Raw genomic sequence first — 21,079 nt, forward strand, 5'->3', positions numbered from 1 at the left:
CTTGGATATTCAACTTCCAGACTTTCTAGTGGAATATGAACATCTGACAACACCACTGTGAAGAAATTTGTTGTTTTTTTTCAGCTGGTGTCTAAACTGTTTTGCAGGAGGTTTCTTTGTCGTGACTGGTCTGGGGATCTTATAAATATAATTTGATTTTGTCTGGAGCACTTGAGTCTGTTCATATTCCATGTCACCTTTAATCAGGGTCAACTTAAAGCCTTAACTTGGAGCTGAAAAACTGAGCAATTCTGCTACAGGAAATATTTCTGTGCATTCACTTTTATTTCTCTTGCCATCAAAGATGAAAGCCCTTCACAGAAAGCCAAGAAGAAAAATGTGTATATAGGTTTATAATGCAAAGGCTGAATCACAGAGGAATTGTAGAAGCAAACGTCTTTTATTGCAGCAAAAATATGTAGATTAGGATGGAGAGTGAGAGACAGCTGAAATGGTGTGTGTCTTTAACTTACCCACAACAGCATAGCCTCCTGGCACTATGGGGTAGATGGTACCATCTGTGTTAATGCCATCAGGGAACCAGGCAGCCATGCTTTCTCCAACCAGACGACCAAAGGCTGCCCCTGAATTACACAGGGAAACAGAGACACACAATCATTGAGACCATTTCGCAAGTGCAATATTGGTGGTGGCCCAGTAGATGCTGTAACGCCAACCACTAAAACATAAATCCTTAGGTCAAAAAGTACAAACGTCTTGGGTATGCTAAAAAGTTTTATAGTGAAAGTTTAATAACTGTATTTGATTATGATTTTCTCGCTGTTTCCAAATATGAGCAATACACCACTGCTTTGGTTCTCGTGTGAACGACAGCATCAAGCACTCCTTATTTGAAAAACCTTTCTCTAAATGGAAATGAACCAATTAAAAAAACGAAAACTGTAACGTTGGTATTAAGCCACACCAGGGTATTTAAAAATGATTGATTTTTTTCCCCAACCGTTTTGAAAATACTGTACATGTGCCTTTCTTATACACCAGTACATGTGTACTGTACTTTAGGGGTGGTGAACAAGAAAGCTGGTTGCCTGACTCTGTGTTAGCACTGCAACAGGCTGGTGACCAGTCCGGCGCGTACCCTGCCTCCCACCCTATGACAGTTGGGTTAAGGCTCCACCACCACCCTGAATTGGATGTGGTGTTCCTGGTCAAGTGTCAGGAGGATATAAAGTTATGAGGTCAAAAGACATCACCTAATCCTATGTACCATATGCCTACAGCGACAATTGCCTCCTCTCTCCTCAACTGACAGCTGGATATTTGAAATGATTGTTATAGTTGCATCTTTTGTTTGGACAGGAAAGCAGGGTAGCAATTAGACTTAAAATAGCAGATTCAATGGCAGCAGTTCCAGTGACAGTCTAGAATGCTAATTAGATTGGTCTCATAAGTTTCACTTCCTGCTTAAATAAAGATACTAATAATGCCAAATAAATTCCCAAATTAAATACAATAACATTATTTGTATTTAATTAGTGGCAAACATATATAGTAATTTATAGTACATGACTGACTTTCAAAGGATTTATTTTTGTTTGATTTTTTTGGTAAATACAGTGGGGCAAAAAAGTATTTAGTCAGCCACCGATTGTGCAAGTTCCCCCACTTAAAATGATGACAGAGGTCAGTAATTTGCACCAGAGGTACACTTCAACTGTGAGAGACAGAATGTGAAAAAAAAAAAATCCATGAATTCACATGGTAGGATTTGTAAAGAATTTATTCGTAAATTAGGGTGGAAAATAAGTATTTGGTCACCTCAAACAAGGAAAATCTCTGGCTCTCACAGACCTGTAACGTCTTCTGTAAGAAGCTTTTCTGTCCCCCACTCGTTACCTGTATGAATGGCACCTGTTTGAACTCATCATCTGTATAAAAGACACCTGTCCACAGCCTCAAACAGTCAGACTCCAAACTCCGCCGTGGCCAAGACCAAAGAGCTTTCGAAGGACACCAGGAAAAGTATTGTAGACCTGCACCAGACTGGGAAGAGTGAATCTACAATAGGCAAGCAGCTTGGTGTGAAAAAATCAACTGTGTGAGCAATCATCAGAAAATGGAAGACATACAAGACCACTGATAATCTCCCTCGATCTGGGGCTCCACGCAAGATCTCATCCCGTGGGGTCAAAATGATCATGAGAACGGTGAGCAAAGATCCCAGAACCACACGGGGGGACCTGGTGAATGACCTGCAGAGAGCTGGGACCAAAGTAACAAAGGTCACCATCAGTAACACACTACAACGGCAGGGAATCAAATCCCGCAGTGCCAGACGTGTTCCGCTGCTGAAGCCAGTGCATGTCCAGGCCCGTCTGAAGTTTGCCAGAGAGCACATGGATGATACAGCAGAGGATTGGGAGAATGTCATGTGGTCAGATGAAACCAAAGTAGAACTTTTTGGTATAAACTCAACTCGTCGTGTTTGGAGGAAGAATACTGAGTTGCATCCCAAGAACACCATACCTACTGTGAAGCATGGGGGTGGAAACATCATGCTATGGGGCTGTTTTTCTGCCAAGGGGACAGGACGACTGATCCGTGTTAAGGACAGAATGAATGGGGCCATGTATCGTGAGATTTTGAGCCAAAACCTCCTTCCATCAGTGAGAACTTTGAAGATGAAACGAGGCTGGGTCTTCCAACATGACAATGATCCAAAACACACCGCCCGGGCAACAAAGGAGTGGCTCCGTAAGAAGCATTTGAAAGTCCTGGAGTGGCCTAGCCAGTCTCCAGACCTCAACCCCATAGAAAATCTGTGGCGGGAGTTGAAAGTCCGTGTTGCTCGGCGACAGCCCCAAAACATCACTGCTCTCGAGAAGATCTGCATGGAGGAATGGGCCAAAATACCAGCTACTGTGTGTGCAAACCTGGTAAAGACCTATAGTAAACGTTTGACCTCTGTTATTGCCAACAAAGGTTATGTTACAAAGTATTGAGTTGTATTTTTGTTATTGACCAAATACTTATTTTCCACCCTAATTTACGAATAAATTCTTTACAAATCCTACCATGTGGATTCATGGATTTTTTTTTCACATTCTGTCTCTCACAGTTGAAGTGTACCTCTGGTGCAAATTACTGACCTCTGTCATCATTTTAAGTGGGGGAACTTGCACAATCGGTGGCTGACTAAATACTTTTTTGCCCCACTGTATGTTAAATTACACAAACGTAATCCTGTAGAGTAGGGTTAAACCTAGGGTTGGGTTTCTTCTGTCCCTTTACACACACAAACACATGTAGTCATTTACTTCTTACCAATGACAAATACTGGCATGAAGGCTCCGGAGGGCACTGGGATAGTGATGGCCAAGGCAGACATCCAGAACTAAGAGGGGAAAATAGAAGCAGATAAAGAAAGAAAAGACATGAAAAGAAAGAACAGGGTGGCATTTCAATTAGCTTCAGAGTACCATCCGGTGTGCCCCTCGATGATAGCCAAGCTGAACCCTCTACCAGCAGTGAGGAGGCGACCATGCGAGGCTTATTGCTGAGGTTAGATTGAGCTGTCACTTTCACTCTCCATTTGACAAAGACCCTGAAATAAACCCCTGGGTAATGAGCGGACTCTGCCGATTGGCGGACGGTGCACCAGACGAGCGGAGAGACTGCTAATTAGGAAAGAAACAAAAACGGAAATGTCATCACTGACAATGTGTGAGCATTATCGTCAGGTCTGTGTGTGTGTGTGTGTGTGCAAATGTATAAGTGTAGCAAGATGTAGGAAGATGGTTGAACAGAGATGAGTTTTAAAAGGCTGTCATACTCACTTATGGAAATAAAAGTCTGCACTGATACCTGGGACATCGTTAAAACGATGATCCACGCTTACTTGACTGGACTCAATGTTAGATTAAAAAGTCTTATTAAAATTCCATTTATACTCCACACTACCAGCATAGTATTTATCGGTTCTTCAGTAAAAACTGTCTGATCACTCTTTCCATCCTTGACACTTGAGGTAGTTAAGACTGACTAAGTCAACCTTCAAAGTTAACTCTAACTCAGTTTATTTGTAGAACAAAGTGTATTTTTGAACCTTTTCAATGTCTTAATCAAGAAATCCTCACTGAGTCAAATCCTTACTTGTTCCCACAGTCGCCAGTTCACACATGAAGGCCATTTGGATCACTTCTGTACTGAAGACCGGTAATCCAAGGTGCATTGAATCATGAGCACCAACATGCTGCACTCTACTCACAACACACACCAAAAGCATCTTCCAAACATTCAGTCTGTTAAGGCTACAAAACAATCACATCTCTCTGACTTGCCCTCAGTGCCAACAGGATTGCTGTGAATCATACACTGGGGAAACCAAACAACTGTTGGTTAAGCGCAAAACAGAAGAGCTACCTCGTCGGGCCACAACTCTGCTGTCTACACCTCCGGCCCCGACTCTTGACTCTCAACAATGATGATGTGCACATTCTGGCCAGGAAGCAATGCTGATTTGGGAAATCAAAGAGGCCCAGAAAAGGAACAACCATCATATTTGAAAAGAGATACTCTAGACACCAAACTGACTGCTTATGTAAGAAATTAATTATCTCGAACATGAGTTTTCTAGGAAATGTGACAGTCTGAATGTGAGGCTGAAATATTGCTTGTACAACACTAAATGCTGGTTGAGGTTGTTTCATTTTCCTTTCAGACAGAAACAGGAGTTTAACAGAGAGTACAAGACACATGTACGAGCTTGTTTCAGCTGAACTGTGTAACAAAAGTTGGGAAGTGCCTTAGAATCAGGTTCCCAGTGAATGAGGGGTAAAAATGTTTCAGTGCGAGTGCGATTTTTCTTAAAAACAAAAATAAGGTTAAAAAAAAAATCTGGCAATTCTTTGTTTTTACATTCATCGGGCCCCAATATGCCCAAATATCAAAGAGAAATTAAAAATGAATGTCGTGGAAGAGTCTGGGTCTTAGGAGGTTAAGGTACTAACGAAAAGAAAAGGAAAGAGGATTTGGAGCTAAAGTGCTTTAATAGCCCTTGAATTGAGTAATAAACTAATCGACTGTAAGTAAATCAATTAGTGAGTATTTTAAAAGTTCACATTTTTGAGTAAGTTAAAGTTAAAATGTCAAAACCTTTTCTCCAAATTCTGTAATCATTTATTCTGTAATTTGTTAAACTACAGGTAGGCTTGTGCATATGTTTCCATGTCATTTTGAAAAATCAAAGCAAAATACTCTACTATAAATAACAAATTCAAAAAACTATGTCCATTTAAATACAAATATTAACATACGATGTAAAGTTGGGTATACAACATTTTATGGTTGAGACTGTATGTGGTGGAAACAGTTGGGAACAGTTTTTACTTGCTGTTCCCAACCAAGTAACAGGTCTCTACAAAGGGTCACACAGTTGGACTAATATAATCTTTACTGATTTTGTTTCCTTGATCTTGACCTGAGATTGTGAATTTGAACAATTGAACAATTGAATTTGAACAATTTTAATTGTTTAAGTAGCATCTGCACAGATAGCATGCTAACTCAAAGCTAGCCAAGAGCAGAGTGATGTTAAAGCTGAGTGCATGAAGACCCCAGCCCAGCAGCCAGAGCCTGAACTTCAACAAGAAACAAAGGCAGTGATGAGCAGCTAGACTGCAGCCTCCGTTTCTACCTGTTCATGTTTCTAAAGTAGACTCACTGGGGTAATTAACTTTGAAGTCTGTTTAGGCTCATTGTCATATAATATCCACTTTTACTGCTACACAGATGACACCCAGCTCTATTTATCTTCCAAACCCACAGCTACTCTCCCACCCACATCCATTTCTGACTGTTTAAGTGAAATCAAGGTTTGGTTTACTCATAACTTTCTCAAACTTTATGGTAATAAAACAGAATTTATTCTAATAGGCACCAAATCAAAACTGACTAAAGTTCTAACCAAAGTCTTTCATTATCCATTGATAACGCTGTTGTCACCCCTTCCCCTGAGGATAAGAGTCTTGGTATCATCTTCGACAGCACTCTTTCCTTCACAACATATATAAATAATATCACTCGGTCTTCTTATTTTCATCTTCGTAATATTAACCGCCTTCATCCTTCACTCTCTCCAAACAGTACTGCCATATTTGTACTGCTTTTGTCACATCTAGTTTAGACTACTGCAATTCTCTTCTCTATGGTCTACCTCATAAGCCTCCCCATAAACTGCAGTTAGTTCAAAATACAGCTGCTCATATTATATGAAAAATTTGATCTTCTGAACATATAACACCTGTTCTAACACAGCTTCATTGGCTTCCAGTTCACCTCCAAGTCAATTTCAAGATCTTGCTTCTTACTTAAGAGCACTTAAAAACCTTGCGCCTCCATATTTACCTGACCTTCTTCACATGTACTCACCCCTACGTACACTCCCCTTTTCTTCAGCTTCCCTTCTGTCTGTTCCAACTGCTCACCTGACTACAATGGGACTGACTACCAAAACTTTGGAATGCACTTCCACCAGATCTCCGCACTATTAACTCGGTTTTTAAATCACATCTTAAAACCTATGTATTCAGAATTGCATACCCTTCATCACTTTTCTGTCTTAGTCCATTTTTTATTTCGTTTAGCTTTTATACTGTCATACTTGTACATACATACTTTTTATTTTTGTTTACCTTTTTTTTTTTTAAATTTTGTTGTAATAATGTAAGGTGACCTTGAGGGTCTTTAACCTCCTAGGACCTGGCGTCCACATATGTGGATTTCACATTTTGGGTTATTTAGACCAAAATACTCAATTTTGCTCTACATGGGCGTGATATCCACTTACGAGGACATTATACTGCTACTGTTCTATCAAAATTCTAAACGAATATCCTAATATGTGGATAAAAATAAGGTAAAAAAAAAAAATCTGGTAATTCTTTGTTTTTACATTCATTGGGCCCCAATATGCCCAAATATCAAAGAGAAATTTAAAATGCATGTCGTGGAAGAGTTCGGGTCTTAGGAGGTTAAATGTGCCAATAAATAAAATATATTATAATTATTTTTGATTTGTGTTAATACATAAAAACTGAAAGATCCCGTCGGTGTCCTCATTAGGACAGAGATTTGTGCTGGTGTGTGGGACTCTAACCTCAAGGCTATATTGTTAACTGGTGAGAAGTTTGAGATGTATTTCTCTTTAGCTAGAAACACAAATTTTCTGTTCCTTTTTCCATTACTCTCACCAAATTAGAAACGGATCCTGTTTCAGTAATAAAAAGCTTTTAATATAAAGATGCAGCATGAAAGGGTCAGGCACCATAAAGCGACTTAATAGATATGTACTTAAATGAAAATAGGTCTAGACTGGCTCTCTGAGCTAAAAATTAGCCATCAGTTAGAAGTGTGAGTAGAAATAGAGATTATAAGAGACAATGTTTATGTTCAAAGTATCCTGAATAGAAATCTTTAGGACAACTCAGTTACGGCAAAGATAGTGGTTATTACACCAATTTAACAGCTGTAACAAAAAACATGGCAAACAACATTCAAATTTAGGGTCATTTTAGCCTGCTGATCAGAAAAAAAAGAATCAGTCTAAAATGGATCAATAGTGCAATTAGAGATTATTTTACATGATGTTACCTTTAAATAGGCCAGTACTATTAATTGGCACGTATTCTTCGGCACAGAGCGGGTAATGTATTGAGCACAGGCTTATATTTTCAGTGTTTGCATGCACAGAATGAGATACATGAATCAGTGTATTGTACAAGCCATTACACAAACCTCATCACTATAATAATCTCATGGTTTCAAATAGACTTTTTAATTACACTCATTGCTCCGTCGCTCTCTCTCCCTTTTCTGCTCCCTCTGCTCCAACTATAGTTAGCTGTAATTAAGGCTGGCTGCCATGGTGACGTAATGGATCTCCTTCTGTGACCCTAAACTGCCGCCGCTTTCGCACCCCGTACAAACACACATATGTGCGTAGGTGTTCACACACACTATAACACGGACTCAGCGAAGAGAATCAGGCTAAAACACAGTCACACACGGTTACAAAATACAAAATAGGCCTCATGGGAAAATGAAGACAGCAGTGTGAAATAATCTTTAGACTTGCCTTCCTCTCTCATTCTTTCTCTTCCACCTAGACAGTAAAACTAGAATAAGAGTTGGGAACTTTTAAAAGATCTGAGAACTCATAAGAAGAGGCTTAACTTTATTAGAGGCCATGAACTCCCAGGAAAGCAGTACACAAGAATGTGAGTGTGTCCTCGGGTATGTGTGGGTTATATCGTCAATACTGAGGCCACACTGATCTGAGAGGAGTCCACTGTTACCGGGTGGTTAAACTACAGGTAGACCTTCACACACCTTGTATTTTATGATGCTCAGAAACACTGTGCCCATTGTTGTGTTACTTTAAAAAAAAGCAATTCTTATCTCATCTTTGGCTCACAATAAAGGCCCATAAATTAACAAATAGAAACTCATCATAAATTGTGTACAATTTACTCTTAAATCATAATACTTGTGACTGATTTTTGGTACTAAAAAGTAGAGATGGCACGATACCACTTTATGTCCGATACCGATATCATAAATTTGGATATCTGCCGATACCGATATGAATCCGATATAGTGTGCTTTTTAATCAATAAAACGTTTTTTTAATATTTGTTGCTGCATTTTGTATAAGTTTATACTCAAGTTTAAATAAATAACAACACTAAAGCTATTCTGTTATACCTGTATATAAAACATACACTGCGCCCAAAATATTTCATAGTTCAGCAACACTGATCAATCTAATAAACTTAAACCTACTCCATCCTCCCTATTCTGGTATTTTAAAGAGTACTTAGCAGAAATATTAAGCAACCTAACTAATAGGGTTGCAAACTCCCAGCAAAAAAAAATAAAAAATAGGGAACCACCCTCCACCTCATGGTGCTTAATCGATGTAATCAAATTTAATTTGATGCAGGGGAAAAATGCACAGAAATAAATTATTTTTCAAGAATAATTAAATAGATTCAACATCTTTCTTCAACAGAATTGCAGAATTCACAGATGGTACTTTCCCAAAGGAAAAAGTATTATAGCTTACTAGGGAATATTAGACTTAACAGTTACTATATACAGTAATGACTTCTATATATTTTACATCAGATTAAAACTTTGGGTGTAAGAGTCAGATAATTATTTATTAAAAGCTAGACATTTTAAATGAGAATAAGAAAGAAAAGTATGTCTTTGTGCCCCCTTTTCCCTGTTAATGCCCTATCGGGCCCCCTGGCTAAACTTTGCTAGATCCGCCCCTGCACAGTTACCAGCCATCAGCTACGTAGAAAAGGATCCTGGTTTAGAAAGTAATATTAAATAAATTCTAACAACAGCTTATCAAGCTTAAACGTGCTGCTGTTGTTCAGCTGCTGGTTTCCTCTTTCTGGTGAGAAGTGGGCCAAAAACAAAGAAGAGAGACGGACTCACGACAGAAAAGCCGATCAGCTGATCATTAAGCAGTTTCATGATTGAAGTAGCAGCAAGAAGAGGCAGTCGCTCCATATATCGGTTGTTAAGCTTAACGCGGGAATGCTTTACAAACATTCAGAGATGAACTTACACACTTGCTTTACTTCTCTCTGGGAAAACTTTCTCGGAGATGAAATGCTGGTGAGGCTACAAATACACACAGCCGCTCTATCACGTGATGCATACTGCTGCAACGTGCTACGGCTATGAGCCGAGTTACGCCGTGTAGCAAGTTTTGTGAGGTGCTTTTTTGATATTTAATGGATCGGATTACATTTTTTATTTCTCGCCGATATCCGATCCAGTAATTTGGGTCAGTATCGGACCGATACCGATACGTAATATCGGATCGGTCCATCTCTACTAAAAAGTAAGAGTCTGGAATTAGAAAATGTAAAGTTTGGTGGATATTTGGCATTTTAAAAAGTTCAGCAGAAAATCTTGTTTGTTTTTATTAAACAAACAACAATAAGAAAGTGAATGCAGACAATTGTTACAAAAATCAAATCTAAAATTTTAAACAATTTCTTGCTTTCTAAATTCCACTTCAAATTAGACTGATTAAGTGTCAGAAACAGTTCAATCTTGATGACTGATAACTAAAATTATTCAACCCAAGACGTTTTTTGTGATAACACCATAATTAAGGTTTCAGCACAAAACCAGTTGGGTTAATTTGTAATAAAGTAATCATGGTCATAGAGTATGACCATAAGCAATCCTTGACATTTAGAATTTATTTTGGTAACAAAACGAATATTTGTTATTTATGTCTATAATCAGTAAAGTTTATTTTGTTGACCCATCCATCCACCCCAGCCTCCACTCAATAAGCACTTTGTCATTCTGTTTTGAGGATGCTCCACCTTTCTTCTTACAATTATAACTAAACAACTCAAGTCAACCCCATGGGAGCCTTTCTGCGTGGAGTTTGCATTTCCCATTTCCCTGGGTTTCCTATGGGTACTCTATCTTCCAGCCTGAGTCCAAAGACACATGTGTTAAACTAACTAGTGGTTCCAAGTTGAACATGAATATGAGACAGATAAAATGTTTAGAATGAAGCACGAAGTTTTCAGTGAGCAGTAAGAAAGAAAAAAAGTGCTGTGTCAACATTTACATATATTAATCTGTGTCTGTGTTTTGTTTTTCACCTTAATGTCAACATTAATTAATTTGGTGTGCTTTCTTATGTTCATCTTGTTAGACTTATTTTCTGAACCATAAAGGATAAAGATGTTCACATTTAAATTTAGCTATTTTACAATTAGGGCATTTTAGCACTTATGATTAAAAATGAATATTTTTGTGCATGTAATACTTTTTGGAGACACCCAGTCAAAAAAGATACAAATATTGTGAAAAATAAGATGTAATTTGCAAATAGACTTTCAGCAGTTCTGTTGAGAGTGTGTAGCTGACAGTGTAATCTAAACCAGCAGCCTGTTTACTCATAGTAACATGGTCAAAAACACTTGAGCACGGGTGACTGTGGCAGGATGCTGCAGGCACTTTATTCTCCAGCCTTATAGGACGGAAACCTCAATTATAGCAACTGAACTGATGTCTGCAGAGTAATAGCTGCCAATGGGCACTCCTTCAGGTGGCTTGGAGCTAGTTGTTGCACTTGGGGGCATAAACTAATAGACACGGACAGGATACTCCTGGCTGTAAATATGGCTCCATGGGAATTAATGCTACATTATCGTGTCCACATTTGTAATACCATATTGTATAAATATTTGCAAGCAAATAAAATATATTTTTATATAGAAATCATACTTTCAAGTTGCAACTATTTCCTAGTAGTACACCAATGCTGTACTAGAAATACAGATTGTAGGAAAAAATGAGTTTGTATTTTCTGCCTTCATAATTACATCAGCTTTCATGAGAACCCAGACACCACTGGGAGAAATAGCCCCAAACCATGACAGTGTCTCATTGGTTTTACAGATGACTGTAGACACTGTTGTACCTTTCTCCTCCTTCTTTTTAAAAATGGCACTGAGACCATTTCTGATGAGGTTTTCGTTAAAAAAAAAACAACAACAAAAAAACAAAAACAAAATACAGATGCATCTCTCAGGGCCTGTGTCAGCTCTTTGCTAGTTGTTGTTTACTAGTAGTTTGCACTTTCCTTAAATCTTTTTAAACTAATACTTACTATACATGACATTTCTCTGTAGTTTCCTTTGAATACCTTTGTCTATCGTCTGGTTAAGGTTGATTCTACACCATCACTACCACAACAAATGCTAATGGTGATGATATGCAATGCCATCTTCATCAATAAAAACTTCCTGATGCTCAGGTTCATTCATTATTATCAATTATACTGCATTTCTCATAAAAACAGGGGGGGCAGCAAGTTCCTCTAACTGTGACTCAGCATGGTCTGATAAGTCAAGTCTGACTGTGTGTGTGTGTGTGTGTGTGTGTGTGTGTGTGTGTGTGTGTGTGTGTGTGTGTGTGTGTGTGTATTTAGTTTAGCTATAACCCTACCCTGCTCTAACACTTACTGCCAGGTTCTGAGGTTTTTGAGCCAAAGTGTGCAGAGAATAAAGCAAATGGATAGTTTTCAATTTGACGTAGTACGACCATATAATTGAGAGCCGATTGTTTTAGAGGAGACACATTAGCATTTCCGAACATATCCCTCTACCCTTTATTTGCTCTATTACTATTTATGTCCTCTTATCTATTGCTCTATCCAATTCTTTGCTGAAGCAATGACTCGCTTCCCCCTGAAGGAGTCATTAATGTTTCATCTAATCTAATCTAACGTAATCTAGTAGATGTACATCTCGCAGAGGTAGTTCACGACCATGAAGATTTATGAGGATCTCTGACCTCAAACTGAAAGGGGACTTTGATAAGCAGTGGAAGGCAGCAAACTTAAGACCTGAAAATCAAGCTGGGACTGTTTGGGTTATTGGTTTAAACCGCTGCAAATTCAAGTGGAACAAGTGATCAAGGAAACCACTTGCATGAAATCTTTCCTTATTAAAATCCAATTAGAAAATTCTTAATGAACCTTGTGAATTTTGACAGTAGCTTTAATGAGTCTTAAAAGTTCTAAAGCTGCTTCGGGGCTATACTATTTTAGGAGAAAGCATCATTTGTTAATATACGCAACTGAGATTTAATCAGTGTATAATATTAGCTTTGTGCTTGCTCAACAAAAATCTGAACAGCTGCCTTTAAAAAAAAAAAAAAAAATCATGCGCCTTAGTTATCACGCCACTGATGTAATAGGCTTTATGTGAAAATGAATGATTAACCGAATCAGCAGTAAAGTGTAAAAAGTAGGCCAGAACGTCAAGTATAGACATCTACCCCCCAAAGGTTGTCTTTTCAGGACGTACTTATGTTTTGCCTTTCACTGTAACAGAGCCAATACTTTGACATTTGATGACAAACATAACTACAAGTATGACTTAAATGCAATGTGGTCAAATCACACTGATGCTGACACACTGCTGCTACAGAAGATGTTGAATAAAAATGCTCTGTCAAACCTTTTAAAGCAATTTTAGATTAATTAAATGTATTTTAGGCATTTTGAGTCTGTAAAACAGTGTTCATGGTGACAAACAGATTTTACATGATGCTGCATGCTTGGACCATGAAAAAAAAATTCTAAATGCACAAAAACTGGCCAAAGACAGAACTTTTCTTTTATTTCTTATATATGGGTTTGTGTGGCTCTTGCAAGAGCTCATTGTTGGCATGATGCCTACTTACTAAAGACACTGTTGAGGCCTTTTGGTGTTGCTGGCCAGTGCATTCATTCTTTCTTAACAATTTACCAGATTGATGATTTGGCTACTGCCAAAGTTTTTGCTCTCTCTCTCTCTGACTGGGTTATTTAGTTTTTTTTGTAGCCAAGTGACAGCCTCCCTCAACTGTGTTGACATTTCTTAGGGGGATGATATTTAAAATTACAGTGGCAATCTATAAATTGAACTACTGAAATCAACTTCAAATAGAAGTCAGTTAGATAGATGTCTGCTTCATCTTTGATGAAATATCAAATGAACGGTTCTCACCCGGTTGTGAAACTACCTGTCAGTAAACTGTCCAATAACTTTTGAGCCTCTGAAAATAAGAGATTTTGTATAAAAATGGCCAAAATTCCTAAAAGGTTCATGGAAATTTCAACTAAACCTATAAGTCAGCATTTCAATTACATATTGCATAAGGCTACTTCAAAATATATTGTATAGTGTATGTGTAATAAACAAATGCATGTATTTGTATATGACACATATGGTTATTTTGGTCATATTGCAGCAGACATACTAGATAGTCTCTTGTATATCTGTATTTCACTGATAAGTAAATAGTATACTAGTAATAGCTATTACCATCTGGAACCTCTACTGACAATGCTTTGCCAAAATTAAAATCTGATTTTTCTTTTTTTCCAGAAGGCTTTCATTAAAATTAAGCTCTCTCTGAAGCTAGAGAAGAGTAATAACATACTCTCTACCAGATCCCACATGAAAAAACCCTCTAAATTTTCCTTTCAGTCAAATAAGGGGCTCAAATAAAAGCCTTCCCATCTTGCACCTGCATATCTTGTTAGATGATCAAGTTGCTATTACAACTCATGCTGAGGAGCTGCATAAGAAGCTTTAAATAATTAGGTTTCTTGCTGCCAACACGATTAAGTCCCTGCATGCTGTCATAGCTCTCTTAGAATTAGATTTTTTTTCCTTTTTACCAAATTATTTTTTAAACTAATACCATGCTAATCATCATCACTTTTAAAACTTGGATTTTCAAGAACCCTTGGATACCCCATTTATGAATTAAAGAACCTCAGTAGTTCTAGAATATTTTGCGCCAATGGCGCACTAAAGAGGAAGCTAAAATTAAAACATAATATATTGCTTTGCTATAAGCTTCATTAGCACTACCTTGTTGCACTTTCAATCTGTCATGGTGTCTCTGGTTCAGACTGTATGCCAGGTTTGTCCCACTTTTCTCAGAAGAGTTGTTGGGTTTCCAAGCACCACTTTGGCCTGTGTCCCCAGTAAGATTAGTCAGCTGCTCCACACATGTGATGCACTTGGGTAGAAGGCTGTTTACATCCTTGGCCTGAAATGAGTAGCTTCCACAATGCTTTTCTTCGTTTTTCTTCAGTTGGCGGGGTTTTTTCTGGTTTTTATTTGTTTGCCAGTTAGTTGTGGTTTGCTCCACACAAAAATGATCAGTTTTCCTTCCTCACAAGTTTTTTCCACTTTCCTTGCCATCAGTCACACTGGGAAATGAACTTTTCTAATGTGCCACATAAGAAACTGTTGTAGAGGGCCGCACCAATAAGCTTTTAAAGAACTGAGTTCAGCTTCTTGTTCAGTCCCAGTTTCTTATGTGCCCCCATGGGAGAACTCATTTCCCACCTTTGTTCTGGGTAACTTGAAACTGAAAGGTGTGTCTGTAACTTACATAGTAATTTGAAAAAGTTACACATTGCAGTTACATATTGTGATAATACCTTATACTCAATACAAAATCCACTGATCCGCCTTAAAGGTGGAACAGACTACATCAGGTCACACCTTCAGTTTTTTTGTCCTTGAGTAAATAATTGCTAGTTTTGTTCTCTTTTTGATCAGGTAATGACAGTAAAGTACAGCCAATCCAAGCTTTGGTCCCAGTTGGTTCCCCCTGATTAAATTAAGTTATATATCTATTCATAAGAGCACAAGACTCACAATTCTTGCACCTTGTGTTGAGACAGATTTTGATTGATGTTTCTTTGACTAAATGATGGAAAACAATGAAATCAGGAGAACAGGAGCAGGCAGACAGAGTGAAGGATAGTCAAGTCAAGGGTATCAGTTATGACGCACTATCCAGGACATTTATACTCTAATTTGTCAGTCATCTGGGAGCCCTCTGTACTTGCATGTGTGTGTCACATTCAGAGGACAGTCTGTCGCCCAGGGGCCTCATGGGACCCTCGGGGGCCCTTCTTCTATTCCCACTCCAATTACAGTCCCGCCAGCGCTCTGTCACTGATGCACACACACCAACAGATAACAAAGGACTCGCACAGGCTGGAGGACACATACCTATATTAATAAACTCATCTCTTCCTGAGAGCTGTTGATGTGCATAATTGCACACCACTAAAAATAGCATTTAACTACAAAGCATGCCAAATGAGTGTGCAAATGTGTGTGTGTGTGTGTGTGTGTGTGTGTGTGTGTGTGTGTGTGTGTGTGTGTGTGTGTGTGTGTGAGAGAGAGAGAGAGAGAGAAACTTGAATGTTATCAGCACTGCACCTCACAACAACAGCAATTCAGCCTTTTCTTGAGGAACTTTCTTTAACTTCCTGTCTTGTCTTGTACTGATTTGCATGATTCAAATACACATACAGCAGCTTCACCGGCTGACCAGCTGCTGGAACTGCCTGACACTAAACATTTTATCTGCACCTTGGCTTTCAGAAGTTCAGCTGCTGAATTCGGTCTTCCTGAAGTTTCGACATGAAAAGACGCAACGAGACAAGATGGCTGCTAAGTTGAATAAAAGAACCATTCATTACAGAGCAGGAGAGGGAGAGGGAGCAATCTCTCCTTTGAAAGTCACCAGGCTGAATCCAGGAAAACCAAAGGCTGTAATTAGACAGAGCCATTACAGCCTCTCTTTGAATGTTGTGTGTGCGCGTGTTGTATTATGTTCTGGTGTGGATGTATGGACTGTAATTGTGTGTAAAAGGGAGACCAAGTGTGTGCATCCATACAGACAGATGTTAAACTGTCCAATGAGATTTTGCAGGGGTGTGATTTAGTTAGAAAAGTTTGGTGTGTGTATGTGTGCGTGCGTGTTATGCCTATCCTATATGTGACCTACAGGAAATGCTGCATATTTGGTAACCCTATACATGCCCAGCACACCTACACATGAGGTGGACGTCACGCTGAGAGCAATGATGCTGAAAGACTTTTGATAAAGGACAGCAGTAGGACAGAATCACACACACACACACACACACACACACACACACACACACACACACACACACACACACACACACACACACACACACACACACACACACACACACACACACACATGAATAAGAAAACAAGTTAGTGGCTTTATGCAAGAGACAAGGGAATCAAACTCACTCTATAAACTGATTCAAAGTTGAGATTTGACTGTGCTTTGTTCACCATGACCAGAAAAACAGCTGCGAGAGACATTCGCTATTATGCTGTTGAGAACCAATGATAGTGAGTCAGTTCCTGGCACTGCTGTTACATGGTGCGCATCATCAATCTCTTTGCTTACATAACTTTGACACCGGAGCTTAGGTAAGTGTTGGATTCCTGTTTCACCGAGTGTCTTTAACCAAATTTTGTAGGACAATGCGCTTGGCTGTAATTCTGCTTTCACAACTTTGCCATTTTATGAAGGGCAGTTTGTGTTTTCTTCAGCCTTTTAAAAAAAGAAAAAAATATTCCTAATACCAAAAATAAACATTTCTGGGTAACTTTCACAATATCTCAGGTTAACTGAACAATAATTAATATTGTCAATGTTTAATCGACAATGCTGAAAAACTAAAACAGACTGGTGACTTGCCCAGGGGGTGCTCCACTTTTTGCCCTATGATAGCCAAGTTAGCCTCCAGACCTCCCAAGGCAAAAGAATGTAGCCAGTTATCAATATATAAATAAAAAAACATATATTAAAAATACATGATATTTTTATGTTTAGAGAAGTAAACAAACAATTTAAAGTTCATTATTCTAATATGTAACATGAGCTGGATTTAAGATTTTGTGGATAATGGTTATTATAATAATGTTCACACAGCTGTCAAACTGCAAAGTCTATAAATAGACAGCTTCTTATATTGCACTGATATTTTAGGATGTTTAATTGCATATCAGTTTCATTTACACAGAGAAGCAGGAGTTGTTAAATGACACTGAAATGGTCATCGATATAAAATTAGACTTCACTAATGTGAGGCTAATGTCCAGTGTTATTATCTAAAGTTTGTTAATGCTTTGTTAATTATCTACCTCCACCTGAGCCAGGTACCAGGTAAAGTCACATGACTCCTCACTACTTCCCTGATGTTCAGGGTGTTTTTTGTTTCTGTTGTTTAGGAAGGCAACTTTGTTTCTTTTTTAATATTGTGTGTTATGTGGTATTTTGACTCCCCAGTGGATTGCACAGCTGTGTAGCTTTGCTGTAAATAGACTCATGTCATGTACAGTAACAGCTATCCAGATTTAAAAAGCTACATTTAAAAAAAGTCCCCCCAAATCCCCCCTCGCAGGCACCCTCTCATATACTCCCCTACACATTACTCAACTCCACTCTACTTGGCACCCACTCCTACTTCTGTGTGAAGTCTGCTTGCTGTATGAAGCCCACAACACACTCAGTGTTTTTGTATTGGAAAAGGACATTTCATTTCAGCTGAGCAGTGCAGCCCAATAAGTAAAGGTTACATAAAAAGCCAGACAAGCGGCCCTGTGTTCTTAAACAGGCAGGATGGTGGAGCACAGAACGACCAAACTCATTTCTGTTTTTTCTTGTTACTGAGCACTAGAAAAAAAACAGGAGAATGGGCGGTAAAGGAGATAAATGAATACATACTAACAGTTCAGCTTCTTGAGTCCATAGAGGCCAGGACTGCAGAGCCTTCATTCCACCACGCTCGGCCCTCACTCAAACTTAGGAGTTGAGCCAAGTCCAAGAACTGGTACTTTGTCTACATATGTCATCTCAGTAAAACCTTTTTTTTTTTTTTAAATATACATTTTTCTAGAGATGGATGTTGCATTTTTTCCACACCTCTCTGCTGCAACATGAGTCACTTAAAATTGAATCTATGGGACAATCCAGAACAGTGGATGTGCTAGAACAACGGCAAACCCAGACATCGGTTCCATCCTGACTCAAAGAGCTGGACCAGGGATCGTCAAAATGGTCTGAGCTGTAGGTTCAGTTAAATATCATTCTGTGTTTTCTACATGTATCAACAGAAGGGCACCAGTTGCAAGTGGAATAATTAACAAATCATGGAGGACGCCAATAAGGCCCATTTCCTGAACTCACCAGGAAAGTGTTTACTGAAGCTGAGGGTCAATTTCTTACATCTATAGCATGAGAAGTTCTATTTATAGCCACAGTTTAGCTTTACTTTTTGGAATCTCTCCATCTTTATGTCTTCTACATAAAGTCAGAAGACATAATGATGTGACTTTATTCTTGTAGCCGACTGCTGAATCCTCTTCAATCAGTCCTTTCGCTCACTGATACAGCATCAAAGTGACACAAAACTTTTAATGGCCTCCTGGGAAAACAACTATAACACACTGAGGGGGAAGACAGACAACATTTTTTTAATTTAACATGGTCCCCCTTTGCTCTTCACCAGTGAGAAGAAGAGATGTGATCTGTTCTATTTGGCCTATTAGCTCAGCTCTAGTGTTAAATAAAAAGGTGAACACTCCTTGGATTTATAATGCAGTACATCCTGTCATGCACCGTGTATGGGATTTACTCACTGTGTCAGCATACATGCTTCAATTCAGAGAGAAACTAAATAGTCCAGCAAAGGAAGGGAAGCAACCAGAAAGAGCCAACAGAGTCTAACAACTGTGATAAATTTAGTTTTCACATTAAAAAATTGCAAACAATGAAAACATTTTGCATTAAAAACTCCAGAGTCTTTTTTATAATTTTTTGCTCTTCCTACCTTCATTACGATGAAGAGGACCAGCGTGACAAAGACGTTGACTTGCGGGTGCCTCCAGGCTTGTGCATTTCCAATGTAGTCGAACTCCTCGGCGATGCCCTGTTTGGCCCAGGTTCGGTTGTCCAGTAGTGTCACCAAAGCCTCTTTCTGAGTCAGCTGCAAACCAATCAACATGCTTCATTCAGATTAAAATTCATTTAAAAACTTAAAAGGGGAAAAAAAAGAAAAACAGGCCAAGTTGGAGGATGGTCACAGACACTCACAGATACAATGCACATAAACAATCACTAGGTCAGTAAAAAACCCATGATTTCTCTGAGTTGCACTATCACTTTTTTTTTGTTCTTTGCATTTTGCATAAATCTAAATAAATTGAATAATTCATTATCTAAAAAAGACAGTGTGGAACAACAAAAGTGATAATGAAAGAAAACTTTGGTCACATGCGCCTAGAATCTTGTGCTAAAATCAAAATCATTACCCATTTCTCATCTTAATACCTCTTTTTAAGTGGTATTAAAAAGAAACAGCTGGAGGAAAGTTGTGCAATTAATGAGGTTACTTGGCAACATGTCAGGTAAAAAAAAGGTCAGCAACATGACTGGGTATAAAAAGAGCATCTCAGACAGGCAGCGTTTCTCTGAAGTGAAGATGGGCAGAGGTTCAGCAGTCAGCAAAAGGATGCTGATGCATCCTTGGGTGAGATAGTGAAGTGTGAAGGTGCTTAGCTATAGATAATAGCACCTTATGAATATGTGGGTCTCTGGGTGAATAAGACTTGTACTTAAAAGTGAAAAAGTCCATTTATAGTTTCATAAAGTATTGATCAGTGGTACATAAAATCAAAAGATTTAGAGAATCTGGAGAACTCTCCATTTTGCAAAGTATTCCAACTTTTTCAGTATTGCAGGCATTGAGTATAAGAGCACAAAGTGAGCTGCAGCTTTTTAAAACTGACGGTGCACACTGGTGGGGATAACGCTGCCCACATCCACAAAGCTCACCAATGAAGAGGTTGTGAGTAAGACTAAGATACACAATTTTGAGTGTGCACTCCAAAGAGGAGTGGGCCAGTGTGGGCAGATTTAGAGCCATACAGGCCTGACTCACGGTCTCATTAGCGGCCAAGACCAAGCGACAGCGCATGTGTGTGTACTGTCGGTGTGTGTGCAACATCCTCTGATGCAGAGGCTATTCCCTTTCTAATACTGATAATTAAGACAGATGAAGTGAGTGATATTGGAGAGAAGCCACAAGCACACACTTGCGAGTCATCGCAGGAGCAAAAAGACAGTATGCTCATCCAATCCTCCAGGGTACACAGGTGACACACAAACACATCTGAATCTGCGCTGCACACATTAAAAAACAACTACACCCTGACATGAATGGTAATAAAGTTGTTATTTATTGATCTAAGTTGGCTCACAAACACAGTGAGACATGAAAATCATGGTTAGATGGATACATCTGAATGCACTCAGGGCCTGCACAGTGACACTTACTGCACATAAATTACGACACAAAAAATGCAGTGGACACATAACATAAATTTTAAATATAATACAATATCATACCATAATGGTCCATAATGCCCCAGGCTTTCTTTTACATCCACTGTAATAGTTGCAGGGTGTTGAGTATATGTAATAAAAATAATATATGTTGAATGAAATTGGGGAACGTACTTTTCCAGCCATAAACTGTCCAAAGCCAGGAGGAAATGTGAGGGTAGAAAGGACTAAAGTGACCAGTGCTGGATACAGCAGACGTCTAAAAGTGGAAGAAAGACAAGGAGAGAAACAGTAAAAGAGATTTAAAAAAGCAGGCACA

The 21,079-nt window shown here is 38.7% G+C and overlaps 1 protein-coding gene across 2 annotated transcripts in view; it reads right to left on the minus strand.

Moving 5' to 3' along the window:
- LOC308401469 (chloride channel protein 2-like) overlaps positions 1 to 21,079 on the minus strand; it is a 187,552-nt gene that overhangs the window by 46,869 nt on the left and 119,604 nt on the right. For both annotated transcript variants that reach the window (XM_080889686.1, XM_080889685.1), the window contains exons 11-14: positions 20,935 to 21,019; positions 19,247 to 19,402; positions 3,286 to 3,355; positions 474 to 584 (exon numbers count right to left, since the gene is read on the minus strand). In XM_080889686.1, the coding sequence (XP_080745812.1) occupies positions 474 to 584; positions 3,286 to 3,355; positions 19,247 to 19,402; positions 20,935 to 21,019 (422 nt within the window). The remainder of the gene's footprint in view (positions 1 to 473; positions 585 to 3,285; positions 3,356 to 19,246; positions 19,403 to 20,934; positions 21,020 to 21,079) is intronic.

The sequence above is a fragment of the Rhamphochromis sp. 'chilingali' genome (assembly GCF_963969265.1).
Source record: "Rhamphochromis sp. 'chilingali' genome assembly, chromosome: 8".
Taxonomy (NCBI): domain Eukaryota; kingdom Metazoa; phylum Chordata; class Actinopteri; order Cichliformes; family Cichlidae; genus Rhamphochromis; species Rhamphochromis sp. 'chilingali'.